Source organism: Nannobrachium achirus (genome assembly GCF_963921795.1).
Source record: "Nannobrachium achirus genome assembly, chromosome: 3".
NCBI lineage: Eukaryota > Metazoa > Chordata > Actinopteri > Myctophiformes > Myctophidae > Nannobrachium > Nannobrachium achirus.
In genome coordinates, this window is record NC_137812.1 from 6839597 (window position 1) to 6864528 (window position 24932).

General features: G+C 43.9%; 1 protein-coding gene across 1 annotated transcript in view; it reads left to right on the forward strand.

Annotated features, from left to right (window-relative positions):
* fhip1aa (FHF complex subunit HOOK interacting protein 1Aa) overlaps positions 1-24932 on the forward strand; it is a gene marked incomplete at its 5' end in the record, with an annotated part of 65728 nt that overhangs the window by 14056 nt on the left and 26740 nt on the right. The window contains 7 exons of the mRNA XM_080721823.1: positions 4011-4211; positions 6224-6484; positions 11178-11336; positions 12995-13081; positions 15135-15302; positions 17559-17638; positions 18538-18755. Of these exons, the coding sequence (XP_080577949.1) occupies positions 4011-4211; positions 6224-6484; positions 11178-11336; positions 12995-13081; positions 15135-15302; positions 17559-17638; positions 18538-18755 (1174 nt within the window). The remainder of the gene's footprint in view (positions 1-4010; positions 4212-6223; positions 6485-11177; positions 11337-12994; positions 13082-15134; positions 15303-17558; positions 17639-18537; positions 18756-24932) is intronic.

The following is a 24932-nucleotide window of genomic DNA, read 5'->3' on the forward strand; positions in this document are numbered from 1 at the left end:
CCTATTAAGGGCTGCCCTCTACACACAGTGGATGCCATGGAGATACTTTGATTACAATAATAATAATAATAGGCCTAATAATACAGCAGTTGTACAAGTAGGCTAATAGAGTAAGAGACATAGACATAACTGGATTTACTAAAGCTCCTTTTATTATTCCGATTTGAGTCAAATATCTTGCCTAAGAGAAACACATGGTAAAACATACCATATAGGGCTACTGTACAGGATACAAATAGCTCTGTAAAGAACTTTACATTTTATCTAAACCACTTTTTTTTTACTCAAGTAAAACAGGCTTTATGAAAGCAGTAACCGCTGGCTGTGACGCACAATTAATTACAATTAGGCCTAAAACCAGTCGCGCCGACATGAACGCTTAAATGGCCTGACACAGGCATTAAATACAAAGTAACAAAAACAACAAAGATAACATAATAAAGCCAAGGTTACACAATCAGGAATAAGCATTGGCTGCCAGTGCATACTGTCAATTAACAAACGGCATTCTCTGGCCGTAATTCTATTCAATAGAACATTAAACTCTTACGCCATCATTTGATTGAGGCTTTATGAAAGCACAATGAATTAGGCCTACTAAAACAATTTATCAGTGTGTCAAAAATAAATCTGCTTCTATGGCTTCATTTGAATGAGGCTCAATAGGCACCTGTTGCCTAACATTTTACAAAATAAAACAAAAAGACAGTAAGACTGAGACATCATTTGAAGTCAAATAAAAATAAATAAATAAAAATAAACAAAAGTATTAGGCTAAATAAAAGTTTTAAGCCAGCCTAGACCAGACCTAGCCTATAGGACACATAAGGAATCTGGCTACTCACTGCTCTTCTGAACTCGTTTTAGATTGTGTGCCAAAAAGACCAAAGTATCCACATTCTTTGGCAAAAGGGAACCTTCAGAGCGGAAAGATCCGCTCTGAAGGGGTTGAAGTGGCAGGGATGCAGAGCAGACGCCTTGCTACAGATGCCAACTTGGGGAAACGGTGCGCATTTTTTTTCCACCACTCCAGTGGACCGGTCTCCGTTATTTTGTCTCTTAAAAAGTCATCCAGTTCCTCCGCTGCAGTTGCAGTCTTTGCTGCCTGTGGTCCATCTTCATCGTCGTCGTCCATTAAGAGGAGGTCACGTTCTCTCTCTCGATCCGTTTTAGCCCTCTTTGCTGGTGAAGCCGCCCCGCCGTCGACATTGACATCTTCGTCCCTGTCAATATAATTGAAATGTGCTTTATTGACATGAGAAAACAGTCACGCGTTTACATTGAAAAAGCAAGTGTCACAAATAAAATAAAACAGTTGAAAATGGGGAACATAAATGATATACATGATAGGACAGGGTACCTGTCAGATAACGCCAGGCGATCAGCCATCGCAGTCACCTCCGTGTACACGTCTCGCCTTTCCTCATCAGACAGCCCGGATAAACGCTTATAGCGGGGGTCGATGGCTGCGCAGAGAATAGCAGCATCAGTTGGGTCTGAAAATGTCCACCTCTTATTAATTTCCTCCACCAGTTTACTTTTCAGAGCTTTTGTGGCGGGACTGTCGTCGTCTTGCTCAGATGTCGTCTTTTTATATTTCTCAGCATCGTCATTACTTGTGATAAGGACACATTGTTTTCTTGTGACAACAGTTCAGTCAGAGTGAGGAAGGGCTTAAGGACGGCTACAGTGTCCTCTGCAATGACCCATTGGGCTGTCGTCAGGTCCAGAGATCGGTCTGCTCTTTTGGTGACGCTTGGGTCAGACAGGACAGCGGAGATTGGCCACCGTTGCTCGCAAAGACGCTCCAGCATTAAATACGTTGAGTTCCAGCGAGTTGCGACGTCTTGAACGAGTGCGTGATCTTTTACTTTCTGTGCAGCCTGTTTTGCTTTTAATGCCCCAGTTGCTTTCGAACTCTTTTTAAAGTGAGACACGAGTCTCCTTGCAAATCCCACTGTACGGGTGACAGGGTCGTGGTGTTTTAGTGCTGCATTGATGCACAACTGGAGCGCATGACCCGCACAGCGGACCCACTTGACATCCCTCCAATTCTCCTCCCCTTTCAACACATCGAGACACAGTCTCATATTGGAAGCATTATCGGAAGCAATCGCAACTCTCTTCTCTGCGGGTATACCGTAACTGTCGGCTACTTCTCCAAGCCTTTGTGCGATGTTAGCACCTGTGTGAGCCTCCTCCATGGCCTTGGTCTCCAACACATAGTTTTTCAGATCCCATTCATCGTCTATCGTATGACCTGTCACCGTCATGTATTCGAATATTCGATTTTTTTGGGTCAGCCCTAGTGGAAACCTTGTATGTCCAAAACCGTTTGTTTTGTGTTTATCATTTTAATAATGATTTAAACTAGTGAAAACAGCCGATCTACAAGCACACAACGCCTCGCACCGCGAGGCGTTGTGTGCTTGTAGATCGGCTGTTTTCACTACTTTTGTGCGACGGCCCTGTATGATGAAGTAGGGCTTTGCTTTGCGAAAATAATTACAATTTTGAAACTTGGAGATACGAGGTTTCTTCCAGACAGTGACGATAAGGATATTACAAAGTTACAGAGAAGTATGAAAAGACTAAAAAAAGAACAGAGTACAGTAAAGAGCAAGGTACATCAAAGAAAGGGAACAAAGAATATATACATTAAGTGTCAAAAACAGTCAATTCTCAAAGTCAAACAGCCAACTTAAACAAAAAAAGCAAAATAGCAATCCTTAACACATTGACCGCCATTTTAACATACCTCCGTACTCCCACCTGCCATTCGTCTCCATAGACTTCCATGTAATTGGGTGTGCACGGATCATGCACACCCATGCCTAGATAATGCACCACGTGTGTCCACCTTGCTCACAGCTTTCAAACAAAAAAATCCGAATGGAAATCCGTTCAGGCATTCCTGAGATAACAGCCACTATGTTTAACAAAGATGGCTGCCAAAATGGCTACCATGCTTGAAAGATGGGGTTGCTATGGGGGTTAAACATGAAATTTCGCGATTGCTATCATGCCTACTCTACTTTTTTTTTTAATTCTCGGGACTATCGGGCCTGGCGGGGAAAGACATTGGAATAATCTCGGGACTATCGGGCCTGGCAGGGAATGAGTTAAGCACAACTGTCAATACAGTACAGTGCCAAACAAAAGTGTCCATAACAGTCAGTGCTAGTCAGTGCTATAAGTATCTCACCGCCATTACATGTCAAACACAAGCAGAATACTCAATACTACTAACACAACCTAATAGTGCAGTGCCAGAAAAAAACTAAAAAGAAAACAAGAATGGCCGACGCAGCAAGACGCACATGAGCACCCTCCCTGGAAAGGTCCTTAGAGGTCAGAGTCAGTACAACTTTAGTTCCAGTTAAATAAGACTACAGTCGTCCTAGGTTAGGAAGGTAGTCCTTGTCAAGCGACCATTGTGTGTCTCATAGGGCATTCACGAATAGTGATTTTTAGTATTCAAATTATTCGACCTCAAAGTATTCGAATAGTCGAATATTCGACAGGACTGGCCAAACTGTCAAATATTAAGTAAGCAAGAGGCGAACATTGTGAAAATAGCTGATCTACATGCTCACAACGCCTCGCGTTGCGAGGCGTTGTGAGCATGTAGATCGGCTATTTTCACAATACAATATTTATCCGCGGAACCGAGTCACATTAAATGTAATACCTACAAGTGCTTGTCAGGGTGGGGGTCCCCAGTTCAAATATGTTTATTTTGGGGGTCAGGGCCTAAAAAGGATTGAGAACCCCTGGTATAGAGCATTAACAAATTCATCCACCAGGGGCATTGACAACTCATTCTTATGACTTCCTATCTAGCCAAGTTTTATAAACTATATATATAAAAAAAAAACAATATTCGACTTTGGTGAACAACGTCGAATAGTGACTTTGATATTCGAATATTCTAATATTTGGTGAATGCCCTAGTGTCTCATTGCATAGCTTGAGAGCAGCCGGTATAAACGACTTTCCCTGTTCTCCAGGTGATGGAGAACGTGATGGAGCGCCTGTTCGTGTGGAGCCTCCGCCGCCAGTTCACCGACGACATGAAACTGGAGCAGCTGAAGATGTACGAGATGCTGGTGGGCCAGGCGCGCCAGCCGCTGCTGCATCACAAGCCCGTGCTGCGGCCGCTCATGATGCTGCTGTCGTCGTGCTCGGGCACCGCCGCCGGGGCGCCGGAGGTCAGTGTGAAGAGTGGAAGAAGGCGCTCGAATGATTCCAGTAACACTTTGGCTCGGGTTAAAGTACAAAAGTATTGGCATCAGAATAATAGGAAAAGTACCAAAAGTACAAGTTTTTTAACATTTGTAAAGATCTCATTTGTTCATAACGTGTCGCACATGTGACGCGTTGTGAGTTTGTAGATCAGCTATTTTCAATAGACGAAGTATAAACAAAGTGGGGCTTAATTGCATAATATATGCATGTATGCTTTCTAGGGGTGGGCAATATAATCGATATCGCAATACATCGCAATAGTTTATTTGCCAATACTGTATCGATACTTCAGGCAGTAGTATCGCGATACTTATAAAAATAAAAAATGTTCCCATGCATAGGAACCAATGGTAGACATCTGGTCCTGACACTCCGCTGCCTCTAGATGTCGCTGTACTATAGTAGCTACTTCCCCTTCCCACGGTCCATTGAGTGAGGTCTCTTGAGAAAATGGCTGCGAACAACGAAGACAACAACATTAGAGCAGCGCCTTCAGCTTTTAAAGCTGATATATCGCAATAGTATCGCAATAGTATCATATCGCAAAGATTCGCAAGTTATCGTGATACTATTGCATCGTGACCCAAGTATCGTGATACATATTGCATCGTGAGATTCTTGCCAATATCCACCCCTAATGCTTTCGCAGGAACCTAAGTTAAACTAAAGTAAAAGTGCATCAAAACTGTACTTTGTGCTGAGCATTAACTACATTATTGCACACATTGACTTAATTATGTGTCTCAAAGGTCAAACCTGCCTACATGATTTGACCTCATGAACCGATATGCAATATCACTTATATACCAATCACAGATCGCGTTAGACCGGTAATTGCCGGTTTTGACCGTTTTTTTATGGCCAAGACCGGAAAATAAAATTCCTCCCGGACATTCTGACCGATTGAAAAACCAATGGTCATTTATCATTATCGCCGTCTGCTCCTCATGCGCAGGCTGCCTCTATCTCTCTCTCTCTCTCTCTCTCTCTCTCTCTCTCTCTCTCTCTCTCTCTCTCTCTCTCTCTCTCTCGCGCTCGCTCGCTCGCCCGTCTGCTCTCCCTCTCTCTCTCTCTCTCGCTCACTCGCTCGCTCATTTCAGTGTCAGTTTGCGACATGCACTGCATGTAAAGCCATGGGAATTAAGGAATGCACGCACGGTCAGCAATCAACCCATATGAACAAACATTATACACTTGTTTGAAGTTCTTTATGAGGAGATGGAGTGGAGACAGTAGGAGCCTTTTCAACTCTCCTAAAGTTGCATAACATGCGCACGGACGCACTGTCTGTCTGTGTCACCACTCGACAGTGAGTAGCCTATTGGATTCATTGCTGGTCAGATCAGATGAATCTATCAACCTTTCCTTATGAAGCAAATGCTATGTTTCAATATTCTTAAGTCAAGACATGGTATTGTAGGCCTACTGTTGGCATGAAAGATGATGACAGAAATAACTTGTTGTGAAAGCAGTGTGCCACATGCAGACAGCCTGCGCGATTAGTCCAATAATTAATTCCCTTATGCGAGATTGAAGCGTTTTTTTTTCTTTCTTTCTTTTTAGCCTACTTTTTCATTCAATTCGTTTTCAGTCCCAACTATGCAGTGAGTAGGCCTAATAGACTACTTTAACTGTTGCTATTGGCTGTTTGTACACCTGCTTGTAATTTATGCATTAAAATGATTATGTCCGGTATTTTCTTCAGATGTCCGGTACATTTTTATCATGCCGGTCACGGTGACCGGCTGTTAAAAATCCTAGCGCGACCTCTGATACCAATAACCTATTTGGCTGGCCCGTTTAAACACTTCAGGCAACATGATCTTCTATTTTCAGCAAAGTTATTTCATGTAGAGCGAAACAGTTTGATTCTTTGCACAGTTACTGCACTTTGGCATTGTAGGCCAGGGCAACGTTTTTTGTAGTAAATGTACTTTAATCCATGCATCCCCCCCCCCCCCCTCCACCCCCCCAGGTGGAGGCGGAGCTGGTCCTGCTGCTCCACCAGCTGTGCTGCGTGCTGGCCAAGGACCCGTCGGTGCTGGAGCTGTTCTTCCACACCAGCGAGGACCAGGGCGCCGCCAACTTCCTCATCTTCTCGCTGCTCATCCCCTTCATCCACCGCGAGGGCACGGTGGGCCAGCAGGCCCGCGACGCGCTGCTGCTCATCATGGCCCTGTCGGCGGAGAACGCCCGCGTGGCCAAGCACGTCGCCGAGAACACCTACTTCTGTCCGGTCAGTATAGGGCCGTCACGATTAGGACATTTTACATCAGTGTTTCTCAACCTTTTTTCTGCATGGGCACACTTTTCATGTCCCAAGAATCCATGGGCACACCAACATAATACGGGGGTGTAAATATCGTCACTGTCGGGAAGACACCTTGTATCTCCAAGTTTCAAATGTGTACGTTTCTTCGCAAAGTAAAGCCCTGCTTCATCATACTAGGCCGTCGCACAACAGTAGTGAAAACAGCAGATCTACAAGCACACAACGCCTCGCGGTGCGAGGCGTTGTGTGCTTGTAGATCGGCTGTTTTCTCTTGTTTAAATCATTTTTTAAAATGATAAATACAATACTGGCTTTCAAGCAGTTTCAAGGGGCACACTTGACCCTTCTCAGGGGCACACCAAAGGTCCCCAGGCACAGCGGTTGAGAAACAATTAATCGTCATGTAAGATTTACATGATGATTAATTGTCACTCAAATAATTGCAAGCAACGATTTCATTGTGTTTTTGTCGTTGATAATTACATTTCTGTTTGGCTTGTAGGCTTTGAAGTTGCACATGGCAGATATGACACATAACCTAAATATACAAAGAAATGAAGGACTTATTTGACAACTTTACACTTTAAAAAGAACATTGATAGTGGAAATAGTCGATCTACAAGCTCACAACGCGTCGCGATGCGACATGTTGTGAGCTTGTAGATCTGCTATTTCCACTATTTTTTAAATGTTTGAACATATAGAAAAAAAAATTCAACATGTAAACGATTATGACGATTATCACAAAATAATTGCGATTATGTCAAATAATTGCGATTATGTCAAATAATTGTGATTCGGCGATTATGTAATAATTGTGACAGCCCTACCGGTCATTGCACAACAACATGGATTGTAAAGTTCTGCTGTCGCCATCGGAGTTGGATTCCATAGAAGTCAGCATGTCTTCTATGGAAGTTATGAGTAGTTATTTTAACATTAAAAGAGTATTTGAAGTAGTCAAACTAGCCATATAATACATGTTCAATCTTCCAGAACCCCCTAATGATCTTGGATATTTCATTACTGTGTTATAGGGCAGGCTGTACCACCCAATCTGCAGATAATTTTGATTAATCTAAAACAATACATTTTGATGATTTAATGGTCTAAATTTAGATCAGTTTATATATTTTTTTAGTTGTCGCACCGGTTAAAGTTCACAGGTGTATAAGAGTGGGTGAAATTCGGTTTTGTGCAAGCTCCTGACATTCTGTGGTTTCAAGAAAATAAATTAAGAATGAAGAACACAGTACCAGATATATTATGTCAATTGCATGAGTCAAAATATAAGTCAAAATATAAATACATTTGCCAAAAAGGCTTATTGTCCCAGTAGAGAGAAACAGTATGTGCAGCAGATATCAATAGTCAATCGCATTTACACAGCCAAAGAAAGCACACAAACATTAACAACTGTGCCAATGCTTAATATGAGAGAGGGAGGGAGAGAGAGGGATGAGATTGTATTTCAGTATCAGCACTGCATACTTAATCTCGTCGAGAGTGAGACACACACACACACACACACACGCACACGCACACGCACGCACACACACACACACACACAGCTGATTGGATTTCAATAACACATTGGGTCTGACCCGTACACAGCTGAGGCAGGGCGTAGTGCATGCTGTGTGGATGTAGGCTGCTTATGTAACAGGGTGTGATGATGTAAGCCAGGCCATTGGGCGTTTTGTACAACAGCTCTCTGACTGAGCTACGCTACTTATACCAGTAGCGCTGTTGTTCGAAAACGTTTTCATGTGAAAGGACACCCACATTTGTCTTTGGCTGCGGACCCGCACCTATAAGAGGATTCTTTTGTTTGTTGCCAGGGACCCTGTTAAGAGAAGATTTAGGTTTTCAAAGTCTCCCTAATGACATTGGCAATATTTAAAAATGTTGTGAGCTTATAGATAGGGTATTTCTTTTTAAAGCTGAAGTACAGTATAACATTATGGTTAAACTAAGTGGTTAAACTGATTCTCATTGCTGGGGACCTAGATATACAAGCTCACAGCCCGGCACAAAGTGAGCTTGTACATCTGCTATTTTTGAGAATTTTGGAAAAGATATATATACACACACACACACACACACACACACACACACACACACACACACACACACACACACACACACACACACACACACACACACACACACACACACACACCCTCCACAAAACTTCTCTCCTGGGGTTTCCTGGCACAAAACCCTGTAGTCATACATACTAAATATGGAGGACGGATCTTCCCACGCTGATCAATATAGTATCACTTAATTTCAAACCACAGTAACCCTGGCATTCCCTGTAGATCTGATCAGATATTTCTTTTCCACGCAACACTGTCGTAAGACCAAGTAAATATTACGCATAGCAACTGGGGGCTGATTCATAGTCTGTGTTTAGAGGGCGTTATTGTTTACTTTCCAGAAAGGAAAGTACATTACCCGAGGAGATGCTCTGTGAGTGGGAGTTTCTCTGGCTAGTGCCTAAACAGAGTTTCTCTCTGACTAAATATAGTTTCTCTCGCTATAGAGCTGATCTTTACATAGCTTTAACAGAAGAGTGGGCAGTCCACTCCTTCTAGGGAGACAACGAATGCACAATACATAAACTGCACAACTGAACAACTGTGGTGGTGTTTTTGCCTTTTATTGGCATGATAAACAATTTAATACAAATAAGTGTTTGATTCTGTATATAAATGCTGTTGACAGGTGTAATGACAGTGGTGTGTTTGGGGGAGGGAGGGAGGGGGGAGCGACTGTAAGGGAGATTTTAATTGTAGATTATCTGCTATTTAAACTCCATCTGATAGGGTCTAAATGAAAACAAAAGGGCTAAATGGTATGAGTGTTTACAATGGAAACACATAACAAATCATACAATGACAGGCTTGTTTGTACCGCTTGGCACCTAAGGGGCGAGCCATCTGGAGGAGTGTTCCTCTATATACCATACATGGGCAACTGGCGGCCCGGGGGCTACATACGGCCCCCACCTCCACTTAACTCATTGAGTGCCAATCCCGAACTAGTTCGGCTTTATTAGCGTATCGTAGAGTGCCGATCCCGAACAAGTTCGGCTTTAAAAAAAAAAAAAAAAAAAAGATTTTTTTTTTTTTTTTTTGGAAATTTTCTTTTTTTGATTTTTTTTTTTTTTTTTTGGACCCCATCAAATCTGGTGAACATGATTTCAATAGCGATTTTGCATGTTCCACCCCCATACAACCCCATCTAACATACAGGGCAGCCATGTTTGTTTACATAACATGTAAAACATAATGGCGATTATCTCAAGAATGCCTGAACGGATTTCCAATCGGATTTTTTTGTTTGAAAGCTGTGAACAAACTGCACAAATCCACTCCAATGCAATCCAGGATTTTTTAGAGCTCATTCTTCTCTGTTTTTTTCCCATGCATGAGGTGTGCAAGGTTTAATCATGGCTAAGTTGACGAAAATAAGGCTTCTAAAATGCTTGGTAGCCAATAGCTAACTTCCAGCTAACTTCATCCTCTTCCTGTACATGCACAAAGGAAAGTGTTCAGGCAAGTCATGGCTGCAGGGCTTCTGCATATACCAGCATATCTCTATGGGATTTTCTATGGTCACTGGGCGCCCTCTAGTGGTGAAAGGGGTGGCACTCAAAGAGTTAATGCAGCCCACAGGTTAATACTGGAATACTGATATATTATTGATTTCAGCTGTTATAATTCCAAACATGACCTGCTTTAATTCCGTCAGTCTATATTAGTAGCTTAATGACTAGTATACTGTACTAAAATGTCTTCTTTTATGTCCAATGTATTTGTATTTAGGTTCATAAAGTTAACATGAGTATATAATTAAATGCGTTTGAAATAAAATCAAAATGTTACATTTCAGGATTCCAATTAAAACATTAAACAAATAATTCAGGATTCCAATTCAAAAGAAACAAAAATAGCCGATCTACAAGCTCAAAACGCATCGCAGCGCGATGCGTTTTCACCCTGCTGTATTTTGTTTTACCTCAACTGGAAAACAAACTTCAAAATCAGCTTATAGCAGGGGTCTTCAAAGTGGGTGACGGGGCGCCCTGGGGTGCCGTGACGGCAGTCCAGGGGTGCCGCGAGATAATTTGATAATATTGGGAATTTATTTGAACACTTAGTATCATTTTAAACTTGAAGTACAAAGTTATTTTCTGTCAGTTCTAACCAAAATGGCTATTATCTCAAAGTTTTCCTCGCAACATAATCACTGTCGGGCAGAAACCTCGTATCTCCAAGTTTCAAATGTGTACGTCTTTTGGCAAAGCAAGGCCCTGCTTCATCATACAAGACTATCGCACAAAACTAGTGAAAACAGCCGATTGTGTGCTTGTAGATCTGCTGTTTTCACTAGTTTAGTACATTTTTTAGATGATAAATACAAAACGAACAGTTTTGGACATAGAAGGTTTCCACCCAACAATGACGATAAACTAGTGTTGTTGCTGCTCTTATAGTACCATTATTACTGGGGTTGGTTTGGGCCAGACAGTAGCCCCCCGCGGGCCGCAAATGGCCTGCGGGACGCCTATTGGGGAACCCTGTCCTAGGTTCTATGGATGTACTTGTGTCTGAGCTGTCCCCTCGTCTCCCCTGTGGTGTCCATGCAGGTGCTGGCCACGGGGCTGAGTGGGCTGTACTCGTCTCTGCCCACCAAGCTGGAGGTGCCCAGTGAGGAGTGGCACTGCCTCCACAGGGAGGACTGGCTGCAGATGCCCTCCCTCATCCAGTTCCTCAACTCCCTGGAGTTCTGCAACGCCGTCATCCAGGTGAGGAAAGGCGCCGATCCCTAACCACCGCCTACCGCCTACTGTGTGCTCCCCGTGTGCAGTGTTCAGGGTTCCCACGGTCATGAAATTCCTGGAAATATTTTGAAATTAGAAAAAATATTTTTCCAGGACTGGAAAAGTTTTGGAATTGATCAAGGGTCCTGAAAGGTCCTGGAAAAAAATAGCTATGCATTGTCTTTGGTTATTGATTTTGTTAATACCTCTGAAATGACAAATTAAACATTGGCCAAATTGTCAAATATTAGAGGCAGAAATTGTGAAAATAGCAGATCTACATGCACAACGCCTCGCAACGCGAGGCGTTGTGAGCATGTAGATCTGCTATTTTCACAATAGAACCGTGTTATACAAAACTCCTCTACTCTTAGTGCTCATCAGGGTGGGGGGTCCCCAGTTAAAACATGATTATTTCGGGGGTCACGGCCTGAAAAGGTTGAGAACCACTGGCATACACTACCTGTCTTTGGGCATTGCCCATAGGAGTAAGCGACCTGTTATTGAGCTGAATTATTGTTATATAGTCCTGGAAATTGGGTTAAATATTCTGGAAAAGTTTTGGAAAAGTTTTGGAAATTAATTGGTAAAAATGTGTGGGAACCCTGAGTGTTCCAAACTCTCAGCCCCAGGCTTCAGTAGACGTGTACACAGTAAAATCATGAGTTGCATGTTATTATTTTATGCTTTAACTTTTGAAAAATAGCAGATAAACAAACTCACAGCGCGGCAAACTCACATGTGCTGCGAGCTTGTAGGACCTGCTATTTTTGAAAAATCTTGAACATTTGTGCAAATCTTTGAATATCTATTTTTTTTAAAGTGAACATTTGCAACTCAACTATTTGCTTCTGGGGGGTCCCTGGAACAACATATTTTGAGACGGGGGTCTGTGGCCAAATACATATCATTTTGGGGGTTCTTGACATGAAAAAGTCTGAGCTCCACTGACATAGAAACATCGTTTTTTTCAAAAAAGATTAGAAGGATTTAGAAGACACTTAGAATGGGGTCAAAATATTCAAAGACGTGCACAAGTTTTCAAGATTTTTCAAAAATAGCAGATCTACAAGCTGTGAGCTTGTATATCTGCTATTGTTGTATTGTTAAAGCATAAAATAATGCGTAATGATGTGTATAGGCCAAATGGCTTAACCCCCAGGATTGCACAATGTGTACTGTATATCATGTGCTGGGGGGCAGAAACCTCTTATCTCCATATTTTAACTCTTTGTGTATAAATGTAAATTAATGCCCTACTTGATCATTTTACAGCATCACACAAAAGTATCAAATGTAGCAGATCTGCAAACTCGAAACGTGGTGCGAAGCGACATATTTTGAGCTTGTAGATCTGATTTTTTTTGTTGCTTTAAAATTTTAATCCTGAAAAGTGGCAGTTTTGCACCTGACGATAATGCGCTGCATTTCCTTTTTTGATACACTTACATTTTGTGCTGTTGTACTTTAATTAAAATGAATATTCAATCAATTGATTTATTCCTGTGGGTACTTGTCTAGTTGTTGCCAGGCTCTTATTGAGACAGTAGTGTGTATATTGTATGGAAGAGGATCTAGTCCCTAAGCTAGGAGTTTCTGCTTTAATGTTTGTGATCATTTTCGTGTGTCTACGCTGTCCCCAGGTAGCTCACCCTGACATCAGAGATCAGCTGGTGGGATACATCTACAATGGCTTCCTGGTGCCTGTGCTGGCACCTGCTCTGCACAAGGTCGGTGTGCCATTTTCAAGTCATAAGGCTACAATTTGGGACTTATTGTAATGAATACAATGTTATTTTAACCAATCTGTGTGGTAGAGTATGTAAATACAATATACCGTTGTTTCCTGTTGAGATTGGCACATTTCACCCAGGTTTTTTCATCTCACTCACATCACTTTGTCCGCTGACCTCACTGAGCAACGAAATAAACAGAAATGGAAATGTGCCAAGCTCAATAGGGAACAACGGTAACTAACTATTACATCTGTGTGGAGGCTGGAGGTGGTCTCTTACTCCCTACTAGATGCACTGCCATCTTTATTGTAGTTCAGCCATTGTTGCAATTACCTTTTCTCTTTGGGGGAGAGAGAAAGAGAGACAGATGGAGACAATGGACATAACACCTATGGACTAATGACCCACTGTACTGTAGCTTTAGTTTTGATAGTTCTTTAATACATCAGAACCTTCTGTTGCACCTGAACACATACAGTACGATAAGATTAGGCAGGCATTAATGTCACCATGTCCACTGGTGATGTGGATTATCAACTCTTGTGGACTGCATATTGTAGATTCCATTGACATACAGGACCCATGTAGAAGTGAATATATCCTACACACGCACACGCACTAGGGATGTGACGATAAGTGATATTATATATATACTCACGATAATCATATTGTGGAGATTTAATATATTGTGATATCGTCCTCCGTCATGCACTGGGATCAATTCACCTTTTATTTGCAGAGCTGCATATCCGGTACCACTTGAACCCTCTAGAATTGGTAAAAGGTACTTATAATATACGTTCTTGATACAGTCTTTTTTTCACTGTCTATCAAATGTCTTTGCCAAACAATAGCCGATCTACAAGCTCACAACGTGTCGCTACTTATAATATACGTACTTGATACAGTCTTTTTTTTCACTCTATCAAATGTCTTTGCCAAAAACATAGCCGATCTACAAGCTCACAACGAGTCGCTACTTATAATATACGTACTCGATACAGTCTTTTTTTCACTCTTTATCAAATGTCTTTGCCAAAAAAATAGCCGATCTACAAGCTCACACCGCGTCGCAATTTATTTTGTCACAATAATCGTGATATGCTAAGTTCACATCGTCCCATCCCTAACACGCACACAAAAACCCTCCCTTCCCTGTTGTGGTGGAATTCAAGTTCTGTCAACAAGACGTAAATAAAGAAGTGTCAGAGGCAAAAGCATAAGGTGGTGGTGGTTTAATACAATGAATTGTACAAGTGATTGTTTACATAGGAGTACCACAGAGATTCTGCTCTAAGCACAGGAAATCAAACCCTAGTTATACTGGCATTGCAAGGACAGGCTGTAACATAAACAATATCTATCAGACCTAGGAAAGACATCTTGACTCTTACAGTGCATCATGTAATCTGTAATGTATGATATAGCATAATCTACTATTACTAACGTCACTCATAATCAATCATGATAATATAATATATACTAGGGCATTCATGAATAGTGATTTTTAGTATTTGAATTATTCGACCTCAAAGTATTCGAATAGTCGAATATTCAACAGGACTGGCCAAACTGTCAAATATTAAGTAAGCAAGAGGCGAACATTGTGAAAATAGCCGATCTACATGCTCACAACGCCTCGCGTTGCGAGGCGTTGTGAGCATGTAGATCTGCTATTTTCACAATATTTATCTGTGGAACCAAGTCACATTAAATGTAATACCTACAATTCCAAGTGCTTGTCAGGGTGGGGGTCCCCAGTTCAAATGTGTTCATTTTGGGGGTCACGGCCTAAAAAGGTTTGAGAACCCCTGGTATAGAGCAACTCATTCTTATGACTTCCTATCTAGCCAAGCTTTATAAACTATATATTTTTTTAAAGAGAAAATAAAAAAAGCAAATATTCGACTTCGGTGAACAACATCGAATAGTGACTTTGATATCCGAATATTCTAATATTTGGTGAATGCCCTACTATCTACTACTGTTATTAACGTCACATAATCAATCATGATAATATAAACTCTACACTACACTGTGTGCGTAGCTGACCCTAGAAGAAGTGATGACCACCACAGCCTACCTGGACCTGTTCCTGAGGAGCGTCTCTGAGCCGGCCCTCCTGCAGACCTTCCTCTCCTTCATCCTGCTCCACCGACACGAGAACGTCCACATCCTGGACACGCTGGTCAGCCGCATCAACACACCCTTCCAGGTACTGTACAGCAGGTCTCCACAGAGACACAAACAAATGTGTCCGATTCATCAAGCACTTTACGGCCAAATTACACCCATATTTTGATCTTGCCGGCATTTAGGATTCCCAAGTTAGGGGTCAGATTCAGCAATGTTTTTTTGCCTGGGATTTTGAAGGGATTTTGAAGGTAAGACAGAAATATTGGCCAGATTTAGTCACTATATTTACACTATATTTACGACCAGATTGATGAATCAGGCCCAATTAGTCTCGCGTAGCCAGACAACTGTTTGACAATTTCTGAATGCTATAACAGTGGTTCTCAAACTTTGAAAGATCTCCTCTTAACTTTGACAGTGGCAGGTCCATTTGGTTCCATTTGTACGCTGTCAAAGTTACAGACTTGTAAGGATCAATTTAGACCCCCATTAAGGAACCTAGAGAGTCCCTGAAATCCACTTTGAGAACCACTGCTATATACAATAGAGTCTGGAACAGTAGGAAGCAGACAGACAGACATGACAGACAGACAGACAGTAATGTCAGTTACTTAATGTCAAGGTGCTGTTGACAAGACACTTGGTAAAACATGCACGCATGCACGCACGCACGCACACATGCACACACGCATGCACGTACGTACGTACGTACGTACGTATGTGGCACACAGTTTGTCAAATGACTCAAAATATGACATATGTTAAAAGGTTAACTTGAGAACCACATGTGAGGCAGTGAGGCAGGCTAAGCTAATATTTACAGTATGATATGGAAGTACAGTATTACACATAGGCCTACTATACACCTTCACTGTTCCCTGGAGGGACTTGTGCTGTATGTACAGACAGTACCGTAGGTGTCTTATCTTATCTAAGTATGCTGAATGAACGTTGTCATGGTGGTGCACAGTAGCAGTTTGTTAGTCTGTTAGCCACGTATACTGGCCTCTGTAACATTACTGATGGAAATGCTCATTGTTGGAGTGCTTCTCAAACTTTTTAATTTCAAGGAACCCCAGTTTAGTCTGCATTATTTGACCACGGAGCCCCATAACTCCCGGGAGTGTATGAATGGAACCAAATGGACCCGTAAATGGACCTGTAAGGATTTGTACACTCCCTGAGTTACAGACCTGTAAGAGTCCATTTGGTTCCATTTGTACACTATCAGAGTTATAGACAGGTAAGAGTCCATTTGGTTCCTAACTAGTAAAAATATAGCTGGGTGAGGACTGGGTGAACCAGCCTTATTGAACGTACCAGCCTGTAGGAATCAAACCCACAGCATTCTGGTCTTGGTGCTGTACATATACATACAGTAACCGCAAGTCAAAGTCAAATATCTTTATTCAGGCTGCACTGTGTGGATTTAGTGCCGAATCCAACATGTCTTCCATGTAAACAAACACACAGCGTTATTTACAACAAAACGTTGCTCTGAAGAATGTAAAAAAAAAAAATTGAGGCGAGAAATAGACGACGCAGTAACAGAAAATGGATTCTATTTGACCAGCACTTCCTTGTTTTCCAAGGCGACTGTGTTACGCTGGGGGGGACGCACTTTCAGCCGTCTGTAAACAAGGACATATTTTGTTTTGTTTTTAGTTTTGTGTCAATTATTAAATGTATTTAGTAGCCGGGTAATAAGCGGGATAAAGAGTGACAGGAGCCCTTCAGGTTGATATGCCACCTCCGCTTCGCGTCTGTGGCATATCAACCTGTCGTGCTCCTTACTCATTTACAGCAGCGGTTTTCAACATTTTCAGGCCAAGGACCCCTTAGTTGAGAGAGAGATGAAGCAGGGACCCCCACAACCTTTTTCATAGATTCCATATAGTTTCATCGTTTGGCAGCACGATCATCAGTGTATTTTGGATTCATGTCAATTTGTGTTTTCAGATATTTAACCACTTGAACCGTCAATACTTAATAAACTTGACCTTTTACTCTGTACTTAGTCTGCTCTTTTTCCCCTCTACACCAAACCTCTTTGCCGAAAATAGCTGATCTACAAAAGGATTGGAAGATTTGGAGATCCCCCTGTAGTAACTCTGAGGACCCCCTATGGGTCCCGGACCCCCTGTTGAAGACCCCTGATTTACAGTATATTTGGGACCCGGTACTCATAACATCATCATAACCTGATGTTTGTGCCACTATAAGCACATCCGTGATGGTCCATATTGTGCTGGCATGTGGAACAGTTATTATCAGGGATGCAACACATAATTGTTGCTGCCCTAGTTTTTATGAGTGTCTCTTCATTGTGTTTCAGCTGGGCACCGTGTCACTGGCTCTGTTTCGCACACTCATTGGCCTGTACTGTGAGGATGTTATGCTGCAACTCATACTGAGGTTAGTGGATGTTTAAGACACACACACACACATGCACGCACGCACACATGCACACATTTAATTTATCGTGAAATTATCCTCCATCACACACTGGGATCAATACACCTTTTATTTGCCGAGCTGCATATCCGGTACCATTTAAACCCTCTATAATTGGTTAAACGGACCTGGAAATGACGTCTTTTTTTCTACCAGATCTCTTTGCCAAAAATGTGCCTATCTACAGTACAAGACAGGATGCGACGTGTTGTGAGCTTGTAGATCTGCAATTTTTTGGGCAAATGTTCCGCCCCAGGATAATGGATGTTGGGGATGTATTTTGATTATCGCGATAATATCGTAAATCGCAATTTCTTTGGTCACAATAATCTTGACATGAAACCCTAACCTCTAAAGCAGGGGTCTTCAACGTTTTCAGGCCAAGGACCCCTTAGTTGAGATAGAGATGAAGCAGGGACCCCACTACCTTTTCATAGATTCCATATAGTTTCATTGTTTGACAGCACGGTTGATCATCAGTGTATTTTGGATTCATGTCAATTAGTTTTTTCAGATATTTAACCACTTGAACCAAATAATAAACTTGATCTTTCACTGTTTACTTAGTCTGCTCTTTTTCCCTCTACACCAAAGCTCTTTGCCAATCTGCGAGGCGTTGTGAGCTTGTAGATCGGCTATTTTTGGCTAAAGTTCCCAGAATCTGGTTAAGAATCTGGCTAAAAAGGACATTTAATTTTTTTCTTTCTATCACACAAAGATTTGGAGGACCCCCTGTAGTAACTCTGAGGACCCCCTGTTGAAGACCCCTGCTCTAAAGGCCTGAGCACTCTCCTATATGTTCCTGACGTGCTGTTCCACGCTGATGTGTGTGTGTGTGTGTGTGTGTGTGTGTGCGTCAGGTACCTGATCCCCTGCAACCACATGATGCTGAGTCAGCGCCGCGTGGTCAGAGAGAGGGACTGCTACTCCGTGTCGGCCGCCAAGATGCTGGCCCTCACGCCGTCCTGCTGCTCCCCCGAGCGCAGCCCCCCACCGCTGAGGCAGCTGGACTCCATCCACTGGTCCAAGGGCCACAGTGAGGCCCCCAGCGACAATATCACCAGCAGTAGCAGCACGGGTGAGAGGAAACTCCTTGTGTGGACACGGTCAAATTATTAAATGAATCCCTCTGTACTTAGTAAAACGGTCGCATTTAATGCCAGCCTATTTCAGTGTTTTTCACAACCACAAGAGAGCGCTGTCTACACGTCTGTCCGTTCTGCCCATTCTGTTCTACTTTCGCGTCGGGCGCTCCATGCACGCGCTCCGTGCATGTGATGGTAACGATTAGGAAGCTGGCTCGCTCCTCAGATCTTTTCTCGGAATGAAGCTGCGACTTACGGCTGAGGAGATATACGTGTTTGTATTTATAATATATAAATTATAATAATAGAATAGAATTATGATAGAATCTAACCAGAATCATAACAAAGGCGATCCAGAACGGATCGCGCACTTCCGGGTTCTGGTTCAATCACATGATCCGCCGCTGGGTGCAAACTAGGGATGGGACGATATGAAAATGTCATATCACGATTATAGTGACAAAAGAAATCGCGATTTACGATATTATCGCGATGATCAAAATTGCCAAAAAATATCAGATTTTGTAGATTGGCCATTTTTTGGCAAAGACATTTGATACAGAGTGTATCAAGTACGTATATTATAAGTACCTTTTACCAATAGAGGGTTTAAGTGGTACCGGATATGCAGCTCGGCAAATAAAAGGTGAATTGATCCCAGTGCATGATGGAGGACGAAATCACGATAAATTAAATCTCCACAATACGATTATCACAAGTGTTTTTATCACCCATAGTAGCAGCCACTGAGTCCCGCGACACAGTGTTTATACAACACAAAAGCATCACCGGGCTAAACGGGAGATAAATCTAACGCAGCCTGTTGAATAAATCCGGATGTGCGAACGAATGCCTTCAAACGGAGCTCTGCTGAGCTTAGGGCAACAACTGAAATGCAGCACTAAGGGAACCAAAAGCTATTCTTTCCCCAAGAGGCTGAAAGTACATTATTCCATTGTATTCCTTCCAAGTTGAGAAAGGACACTCCGCGAACGGGAGGGAGGAGCTCGGTGCGTGTGTGCGTGCACAAGACCAGTGGTGGAAAAAGTACTCAAATGTTTTACTTTAAGTAAAAAAAAATGTATCAATACTGCAATGTAGAAATACTCCCGTTGCAAGTAAAAGTCCTCAAATTCAAAATATACTTGAGTAAAAGTACAAAAGTATTGGTATCAAAAGTAAAATGTTTGAAAATAGCAGATCTACAAGCTCACAACGCGTCGCTATGCGATGCATTTTGAGCTTGTAGATCTGGTATTTTTTCTACAAGCTTGGCTATTTCCAAACAGCCTAAATAGGGCTAAAGTGGTTCATGTATATAATAATATTATAATTTATATGCAAAGTAACTGGTAACTTAAAGGTTTCTTTTTTATTTTTCAAATAATTGTAGTGGAGTAAAAGTACAATATTTGGATCCGAGATGTAGTGGAGTAGAAGTAAAAGTATTGGAAATATTCAAAATTACAATAACAAATTAAAGGAGTAGTTCACCCCCAAAATGACTTTTTTTCTATTGATTAGTCATGCCATGGAGAGTAGAGTTCAATAATATTTTTAGTTTTTTGTCGCATTCCTAAGACAAAAATGTGATAACAATAAATTTACCCCCATTCGTTCCGGATGGTGACCCGTTTCGAAACGGGTCACCATCCGGAATCAATGGGAGTAAATTTACTCGAATCAAATTTTTGTCTTAGGAATGTGACAAAAACCAAAAAATATTATTGAACTCTACTCTCCATGGCATGAGTAATCAATAGAAAAAAAGTCATTTTGGGGGTGAACTACACTTATGTTGCAATGATTTTTTCTCTTCAATGTCTCGCGTTGCCATGGTTACCATAGACTTCCATGTAATTGTGCAAGTGTGTAAAAAGTGCACGCCCATGCCTAGATGATGCACCACGTGTGTAGATGCTGTTCACAGCTTTCAAACAAAAAAATCCGCTTGGAAATCCGTTCAGGCATTCATGATTTATCAGCCATTATGTTTTCTTCAGATGTAAACAAACATGGCTGCCATGTTTGAAAGAATGGGTTGGTATGGGGGTTAAACATGCAATTTCGCGATCGCGATCATGCCTAATACATTTCTGGAGGTCCAAAAATTTTTTTTGATAAAATTTTTTTTTTTTTTTTTTCAAAAACGGCCCAAACTCGGGAAACTCGGGGTTGGCACAGCACTAGTACCAATACAAACTCGGGAAACTCGGGGTTGGCACCATATGTGTTAAGTACAGTAAATGTACTTACAGTATTTTCTGGACTATAAGGCGCACCTGACTATAAGGCGCACTGTCAATGAATGGTCTATTTTCAAACTGTTTTCATATATAAGGCGCACCTGACGCTACCGTTGAGTTATGCATCCAACAGATGGAGCTGTGCTAAAGGGAATGTCAATGTCAATGAATGATCCATATATAAGGCGCACTGGACTATAAGGCGCACTGTAGTTTTTTGAGAAAATTAAAGGCTTTTAAGTGCGCCTTATAGTCCGGAAAATACGGTAGTTACTTTACACCGCTGCACATGGGAAAACAGAAATAAACAGCTTTTTTGATATTTATTTAATTGAAAGGTATTAGATTAGCCTAATTAAAAATGTAATCTTCATTAATGTTTAAGCTAAATTAATTATGACAGGCGTGGACTTAAAATCATTGTTTTAATTGATGGCCTTCCTGCCCTGGCACTTGGCCTTTGTGCCCTCAAAAATTTGACAACACTAAAGGCCAAGTGGCCTTGCCCCTAAAATGACGAAATTCTAGGCCTGGTCCCATCCCTAATGCAAACATAGATTACAGATGAAACCACTGTTTATTTTCGGTCTTCCAGTTCGGTACTCCCTCCTTTGGGTGGCGCTATTACGTCAGCCTCACAACAGAACGTACTCACGTTAACTCCCGCAGGGCGATCCCTGATTGGCCGGAGGGCTTGTCACTCAAGTTTTACGGTACTGGGTCAGTCCCCCATAAAACCTGTGGCATCCCACAATACTGTCTCTTTTCGCTATCTGCTCCTCAAATGGTACAGCGCGAACGGAATCTCACAGCTCCTGACCTACGTTATTTGTAAGTATATTTCAACCTATTCTAGAAGATATAATCGTCTCGAGGATAACCGAGAGCGACAGCTTAGGACCAGTCCACCGGTCTCGGGACTATTCTTCTCTTCAAATGTTCAACGTAAAGTTTCACAGCACCGCTGTTTCCCTTTGTTGTTAGCTTCACGTTACTTTGCCTAGTGTTAGCTCTTAGCTACCGGCTTCGTTGTTGTTGCTAACGCAGCGCTCAGCTGTTTGTTCCTTGTTGTTAGCTTCACGATAGCCTAGTGTTAGCTCTTAAGCTACCGGCTTCGTTGTTTTTGCTAACGCAGCGCTCAGCTGTTTTTTCCTTGTTGTTAGCTTCACGATAGCCTAGCGTTAGCTCCTAGCTACCGGCTTCGTTGTATTCTGCTAGCTTTGTTATTGTTGGCGTTTGCTGTTTGCTACTGGCCTTGCCTGTGCTCACGCTAATACACGCTTTTCTGCTTTAGACTCTCGAATCTTCTATCGACGCTAAAGTTTTTTGTGTGGACATGACGTCCTCACGCTCCTATGGCCGTTGTGCCAACCTGGCCTGTAGGTTGCTGGTAGCCCCGGACGATCTCCATGGTGCGTGCATCGCCTGCATGGGCTGGCGTCACGCCTTGGATGCCTTAGAGGAAGATCCTCCTGTGTGTTTGGAGTGTCGTGACCTACCTCTAGGTGCGCGTCGGCTCCGCCTGGACACGATCTCCCTTCTCTCCGGCCTCGCCTCTGCTGTGTCCCCGGGCCTCCCTGTAGGCCGGTACAGCGCTCCTCCAGGCGGCGGCGGCGGCGCCTCCGTTCCGGCCGATGAGGGCGCTTCTCCAGACGGCGGCGCTCCGGCTGACGGCACTGCTCCTCCAGCCGATGGTGGTGCTTCTCCAGCCCACTCCAGGGCTGACAGCTTTTCATCTGAATTCTCCTTCTCTGCCCTCGACCGTCACGACAGCGAGGAAGAGGTTTTTGGGGAAGAGGGGGACTTTTCCCCCACCCAGCAGCCTGATGAGGTCGTAGTCCTGATGGAAGAAGGGTCCCCTGTGATCCATCTCCACCCTGATGTTAATGACTCGCCTCTCTCCATCTCTGCTATGGCCAGGGTTCCGGCAGGCCTCGCTGCCGCCCCGAGCCAAGCAGCTTCTGTTTCCCCTACCACCGCTCAGGCTGGGACTCAAGCAGGCATTGCTGCTTCCCCAGCTCCTGGTGGCACCGAGCCTGTTCCCTCCGCCTTGCCGGGGTCACAGGCCCCCTCTGCTGCCGGCAGTTCGAGTCTGACACAGGCGGCGGCCCTGTCCGCGTCTCAGCTCCCTCCTTCCGGCACCGTAGCAGCTTCAAGTGGCGCCGCTGGCGCCAGCCCTCCCCTTCCCATGGACCCCTGGTCTGTCCTGGAGAGGGCCGCTCGTTTGCAGAACCTCACCGTCCCTGTACGGCAGCAGCCTGCAACTTCTTGCCAACCGCGGCTGGGTGTGGACCGTGCTCCACCCCTGCCGCCTGTCATGGCTTGCCTGCCGGCCATCACTGGCCTACAGCAGGTTTTCCAGGAGACTTGGGCCACTCACAAGGATCCGGAAAAACTGGACTTCCCCACGGAGTTCGAGGGGGCGCAGGAGATGGGCGTTCCTAGATGCCCGCACATCAGCCCTGCCTTGGCCTCCATGCTCCAGGCCCGGTTCCTCCATGATAAGCCTGGTGAGCCGAGTCCCTACTCACTGTCGGGTGTCCACCCGCTTCTAGAGGACAAGTGGGAAAGGTTCATGTCCAAGACCACCCAGGAGGCTTACAGAGCTGATGGACATGCTGTGAGGGCTCTCAATGCCGCGGGCCTGTTGGCGGCCTATGTGAAGCTCCTCCAGAACCCACCGGCCTCTGACCCTCCCCTCGATGTGGCGGCTGAGATCAAGGCCTCACTGGACCTCATGATCGAGCTCAATTTCCATGCCATGGCTTGGGTGGGGCGTTCCATGGACCAGTGTATGCAGATGGAGTCCACCCGCTGGCTGGAGCCCATTGACTGGAAGAAGGATGAAGCGGACAAAAAAGAGCTCCGCAACCTGCCCTCTTCGGGAACGGAGATCATGGCGGGCGGGCTCGCTCTCTTCCAGGCGCGGGCGGCTGCCAGGAGGGAGACCAGGGAGTTGGTGGTCGAGACTGTACCTCCGACACCTGCTGCCCAGTCGTCTCGGCGGTCGACCACCAGGCAGCGTACCCCGCGTTCTATGGTGAAGGTCGTCCAGAGGAACGACTACAGGGACAGGGCTTCGGGATCAAGCTCCAGGTCTTCCTCCAGAGGGGGGTCTCGAGCCCGGACCTATGGGCCCCCTCCTCCTTCCAGGCCCAAGGAAGACCGTCATCAGCAGCGTTCCCAGCCCCGCTCCGCGAAGGGACGCGGAAGGCAGCAGCGTAAATGACAGTTTGCCCAGGGAGGCACGGCCTCCCCAGGGGCCTCTTGCCCCTCACTTAAGGGCGGGTTCTTGTGTGCAGTGTGTTTGTGTTGTGAACCCGCCCGTGTTGTGTGCTGCAAAAATTCTCAATGCTGTAAATTTTGTGCCTTGCCAATCGAAAATACCAGTAAAGAATTGTGTGTTCGATACAAACTGTGTCTTTCTTCCCTGTGCATCTTCTGTTGCAAAGAAAGTTGTATGTGCTCAGCCTCCTCAGGCACCTTCGCTGCCTCAGCTAGTTCCGCACTCACACGAGAGCCACTCACACCCAGCTCACATTCCACTCCTCACAAGGTTTTGGTAAACTGCCCACTGCGGCAGCCCAGGGACAACCTGCTAATGCTAAAAACCATGAGTCCTTCCGGGACCTTTCCAGGAAGGCTAAGGGTAAAGCGCGCTTCCCCTCAGGTGGTGGAAACGCTTTCTGTAGGCCCGAGTCGGGCAAAGGTAAAGAAAGTGGATCACAGGTGGATTCCTGCTTTGCCTGCGGTGCACCACGCGGCCAGGCCGGCGGCAGCTTCTTCTGGCCACAGCGGACGGCCTACAGTGTCGCGGCCGATAGCTCGGCAGGTGCTGCCAACACATCTTTACGCTCCGCTGGCACCTTGTGCAGATCAGTGGAGGAGGTGCAATCCAAACCATTGGATTTATCGCACTATTAC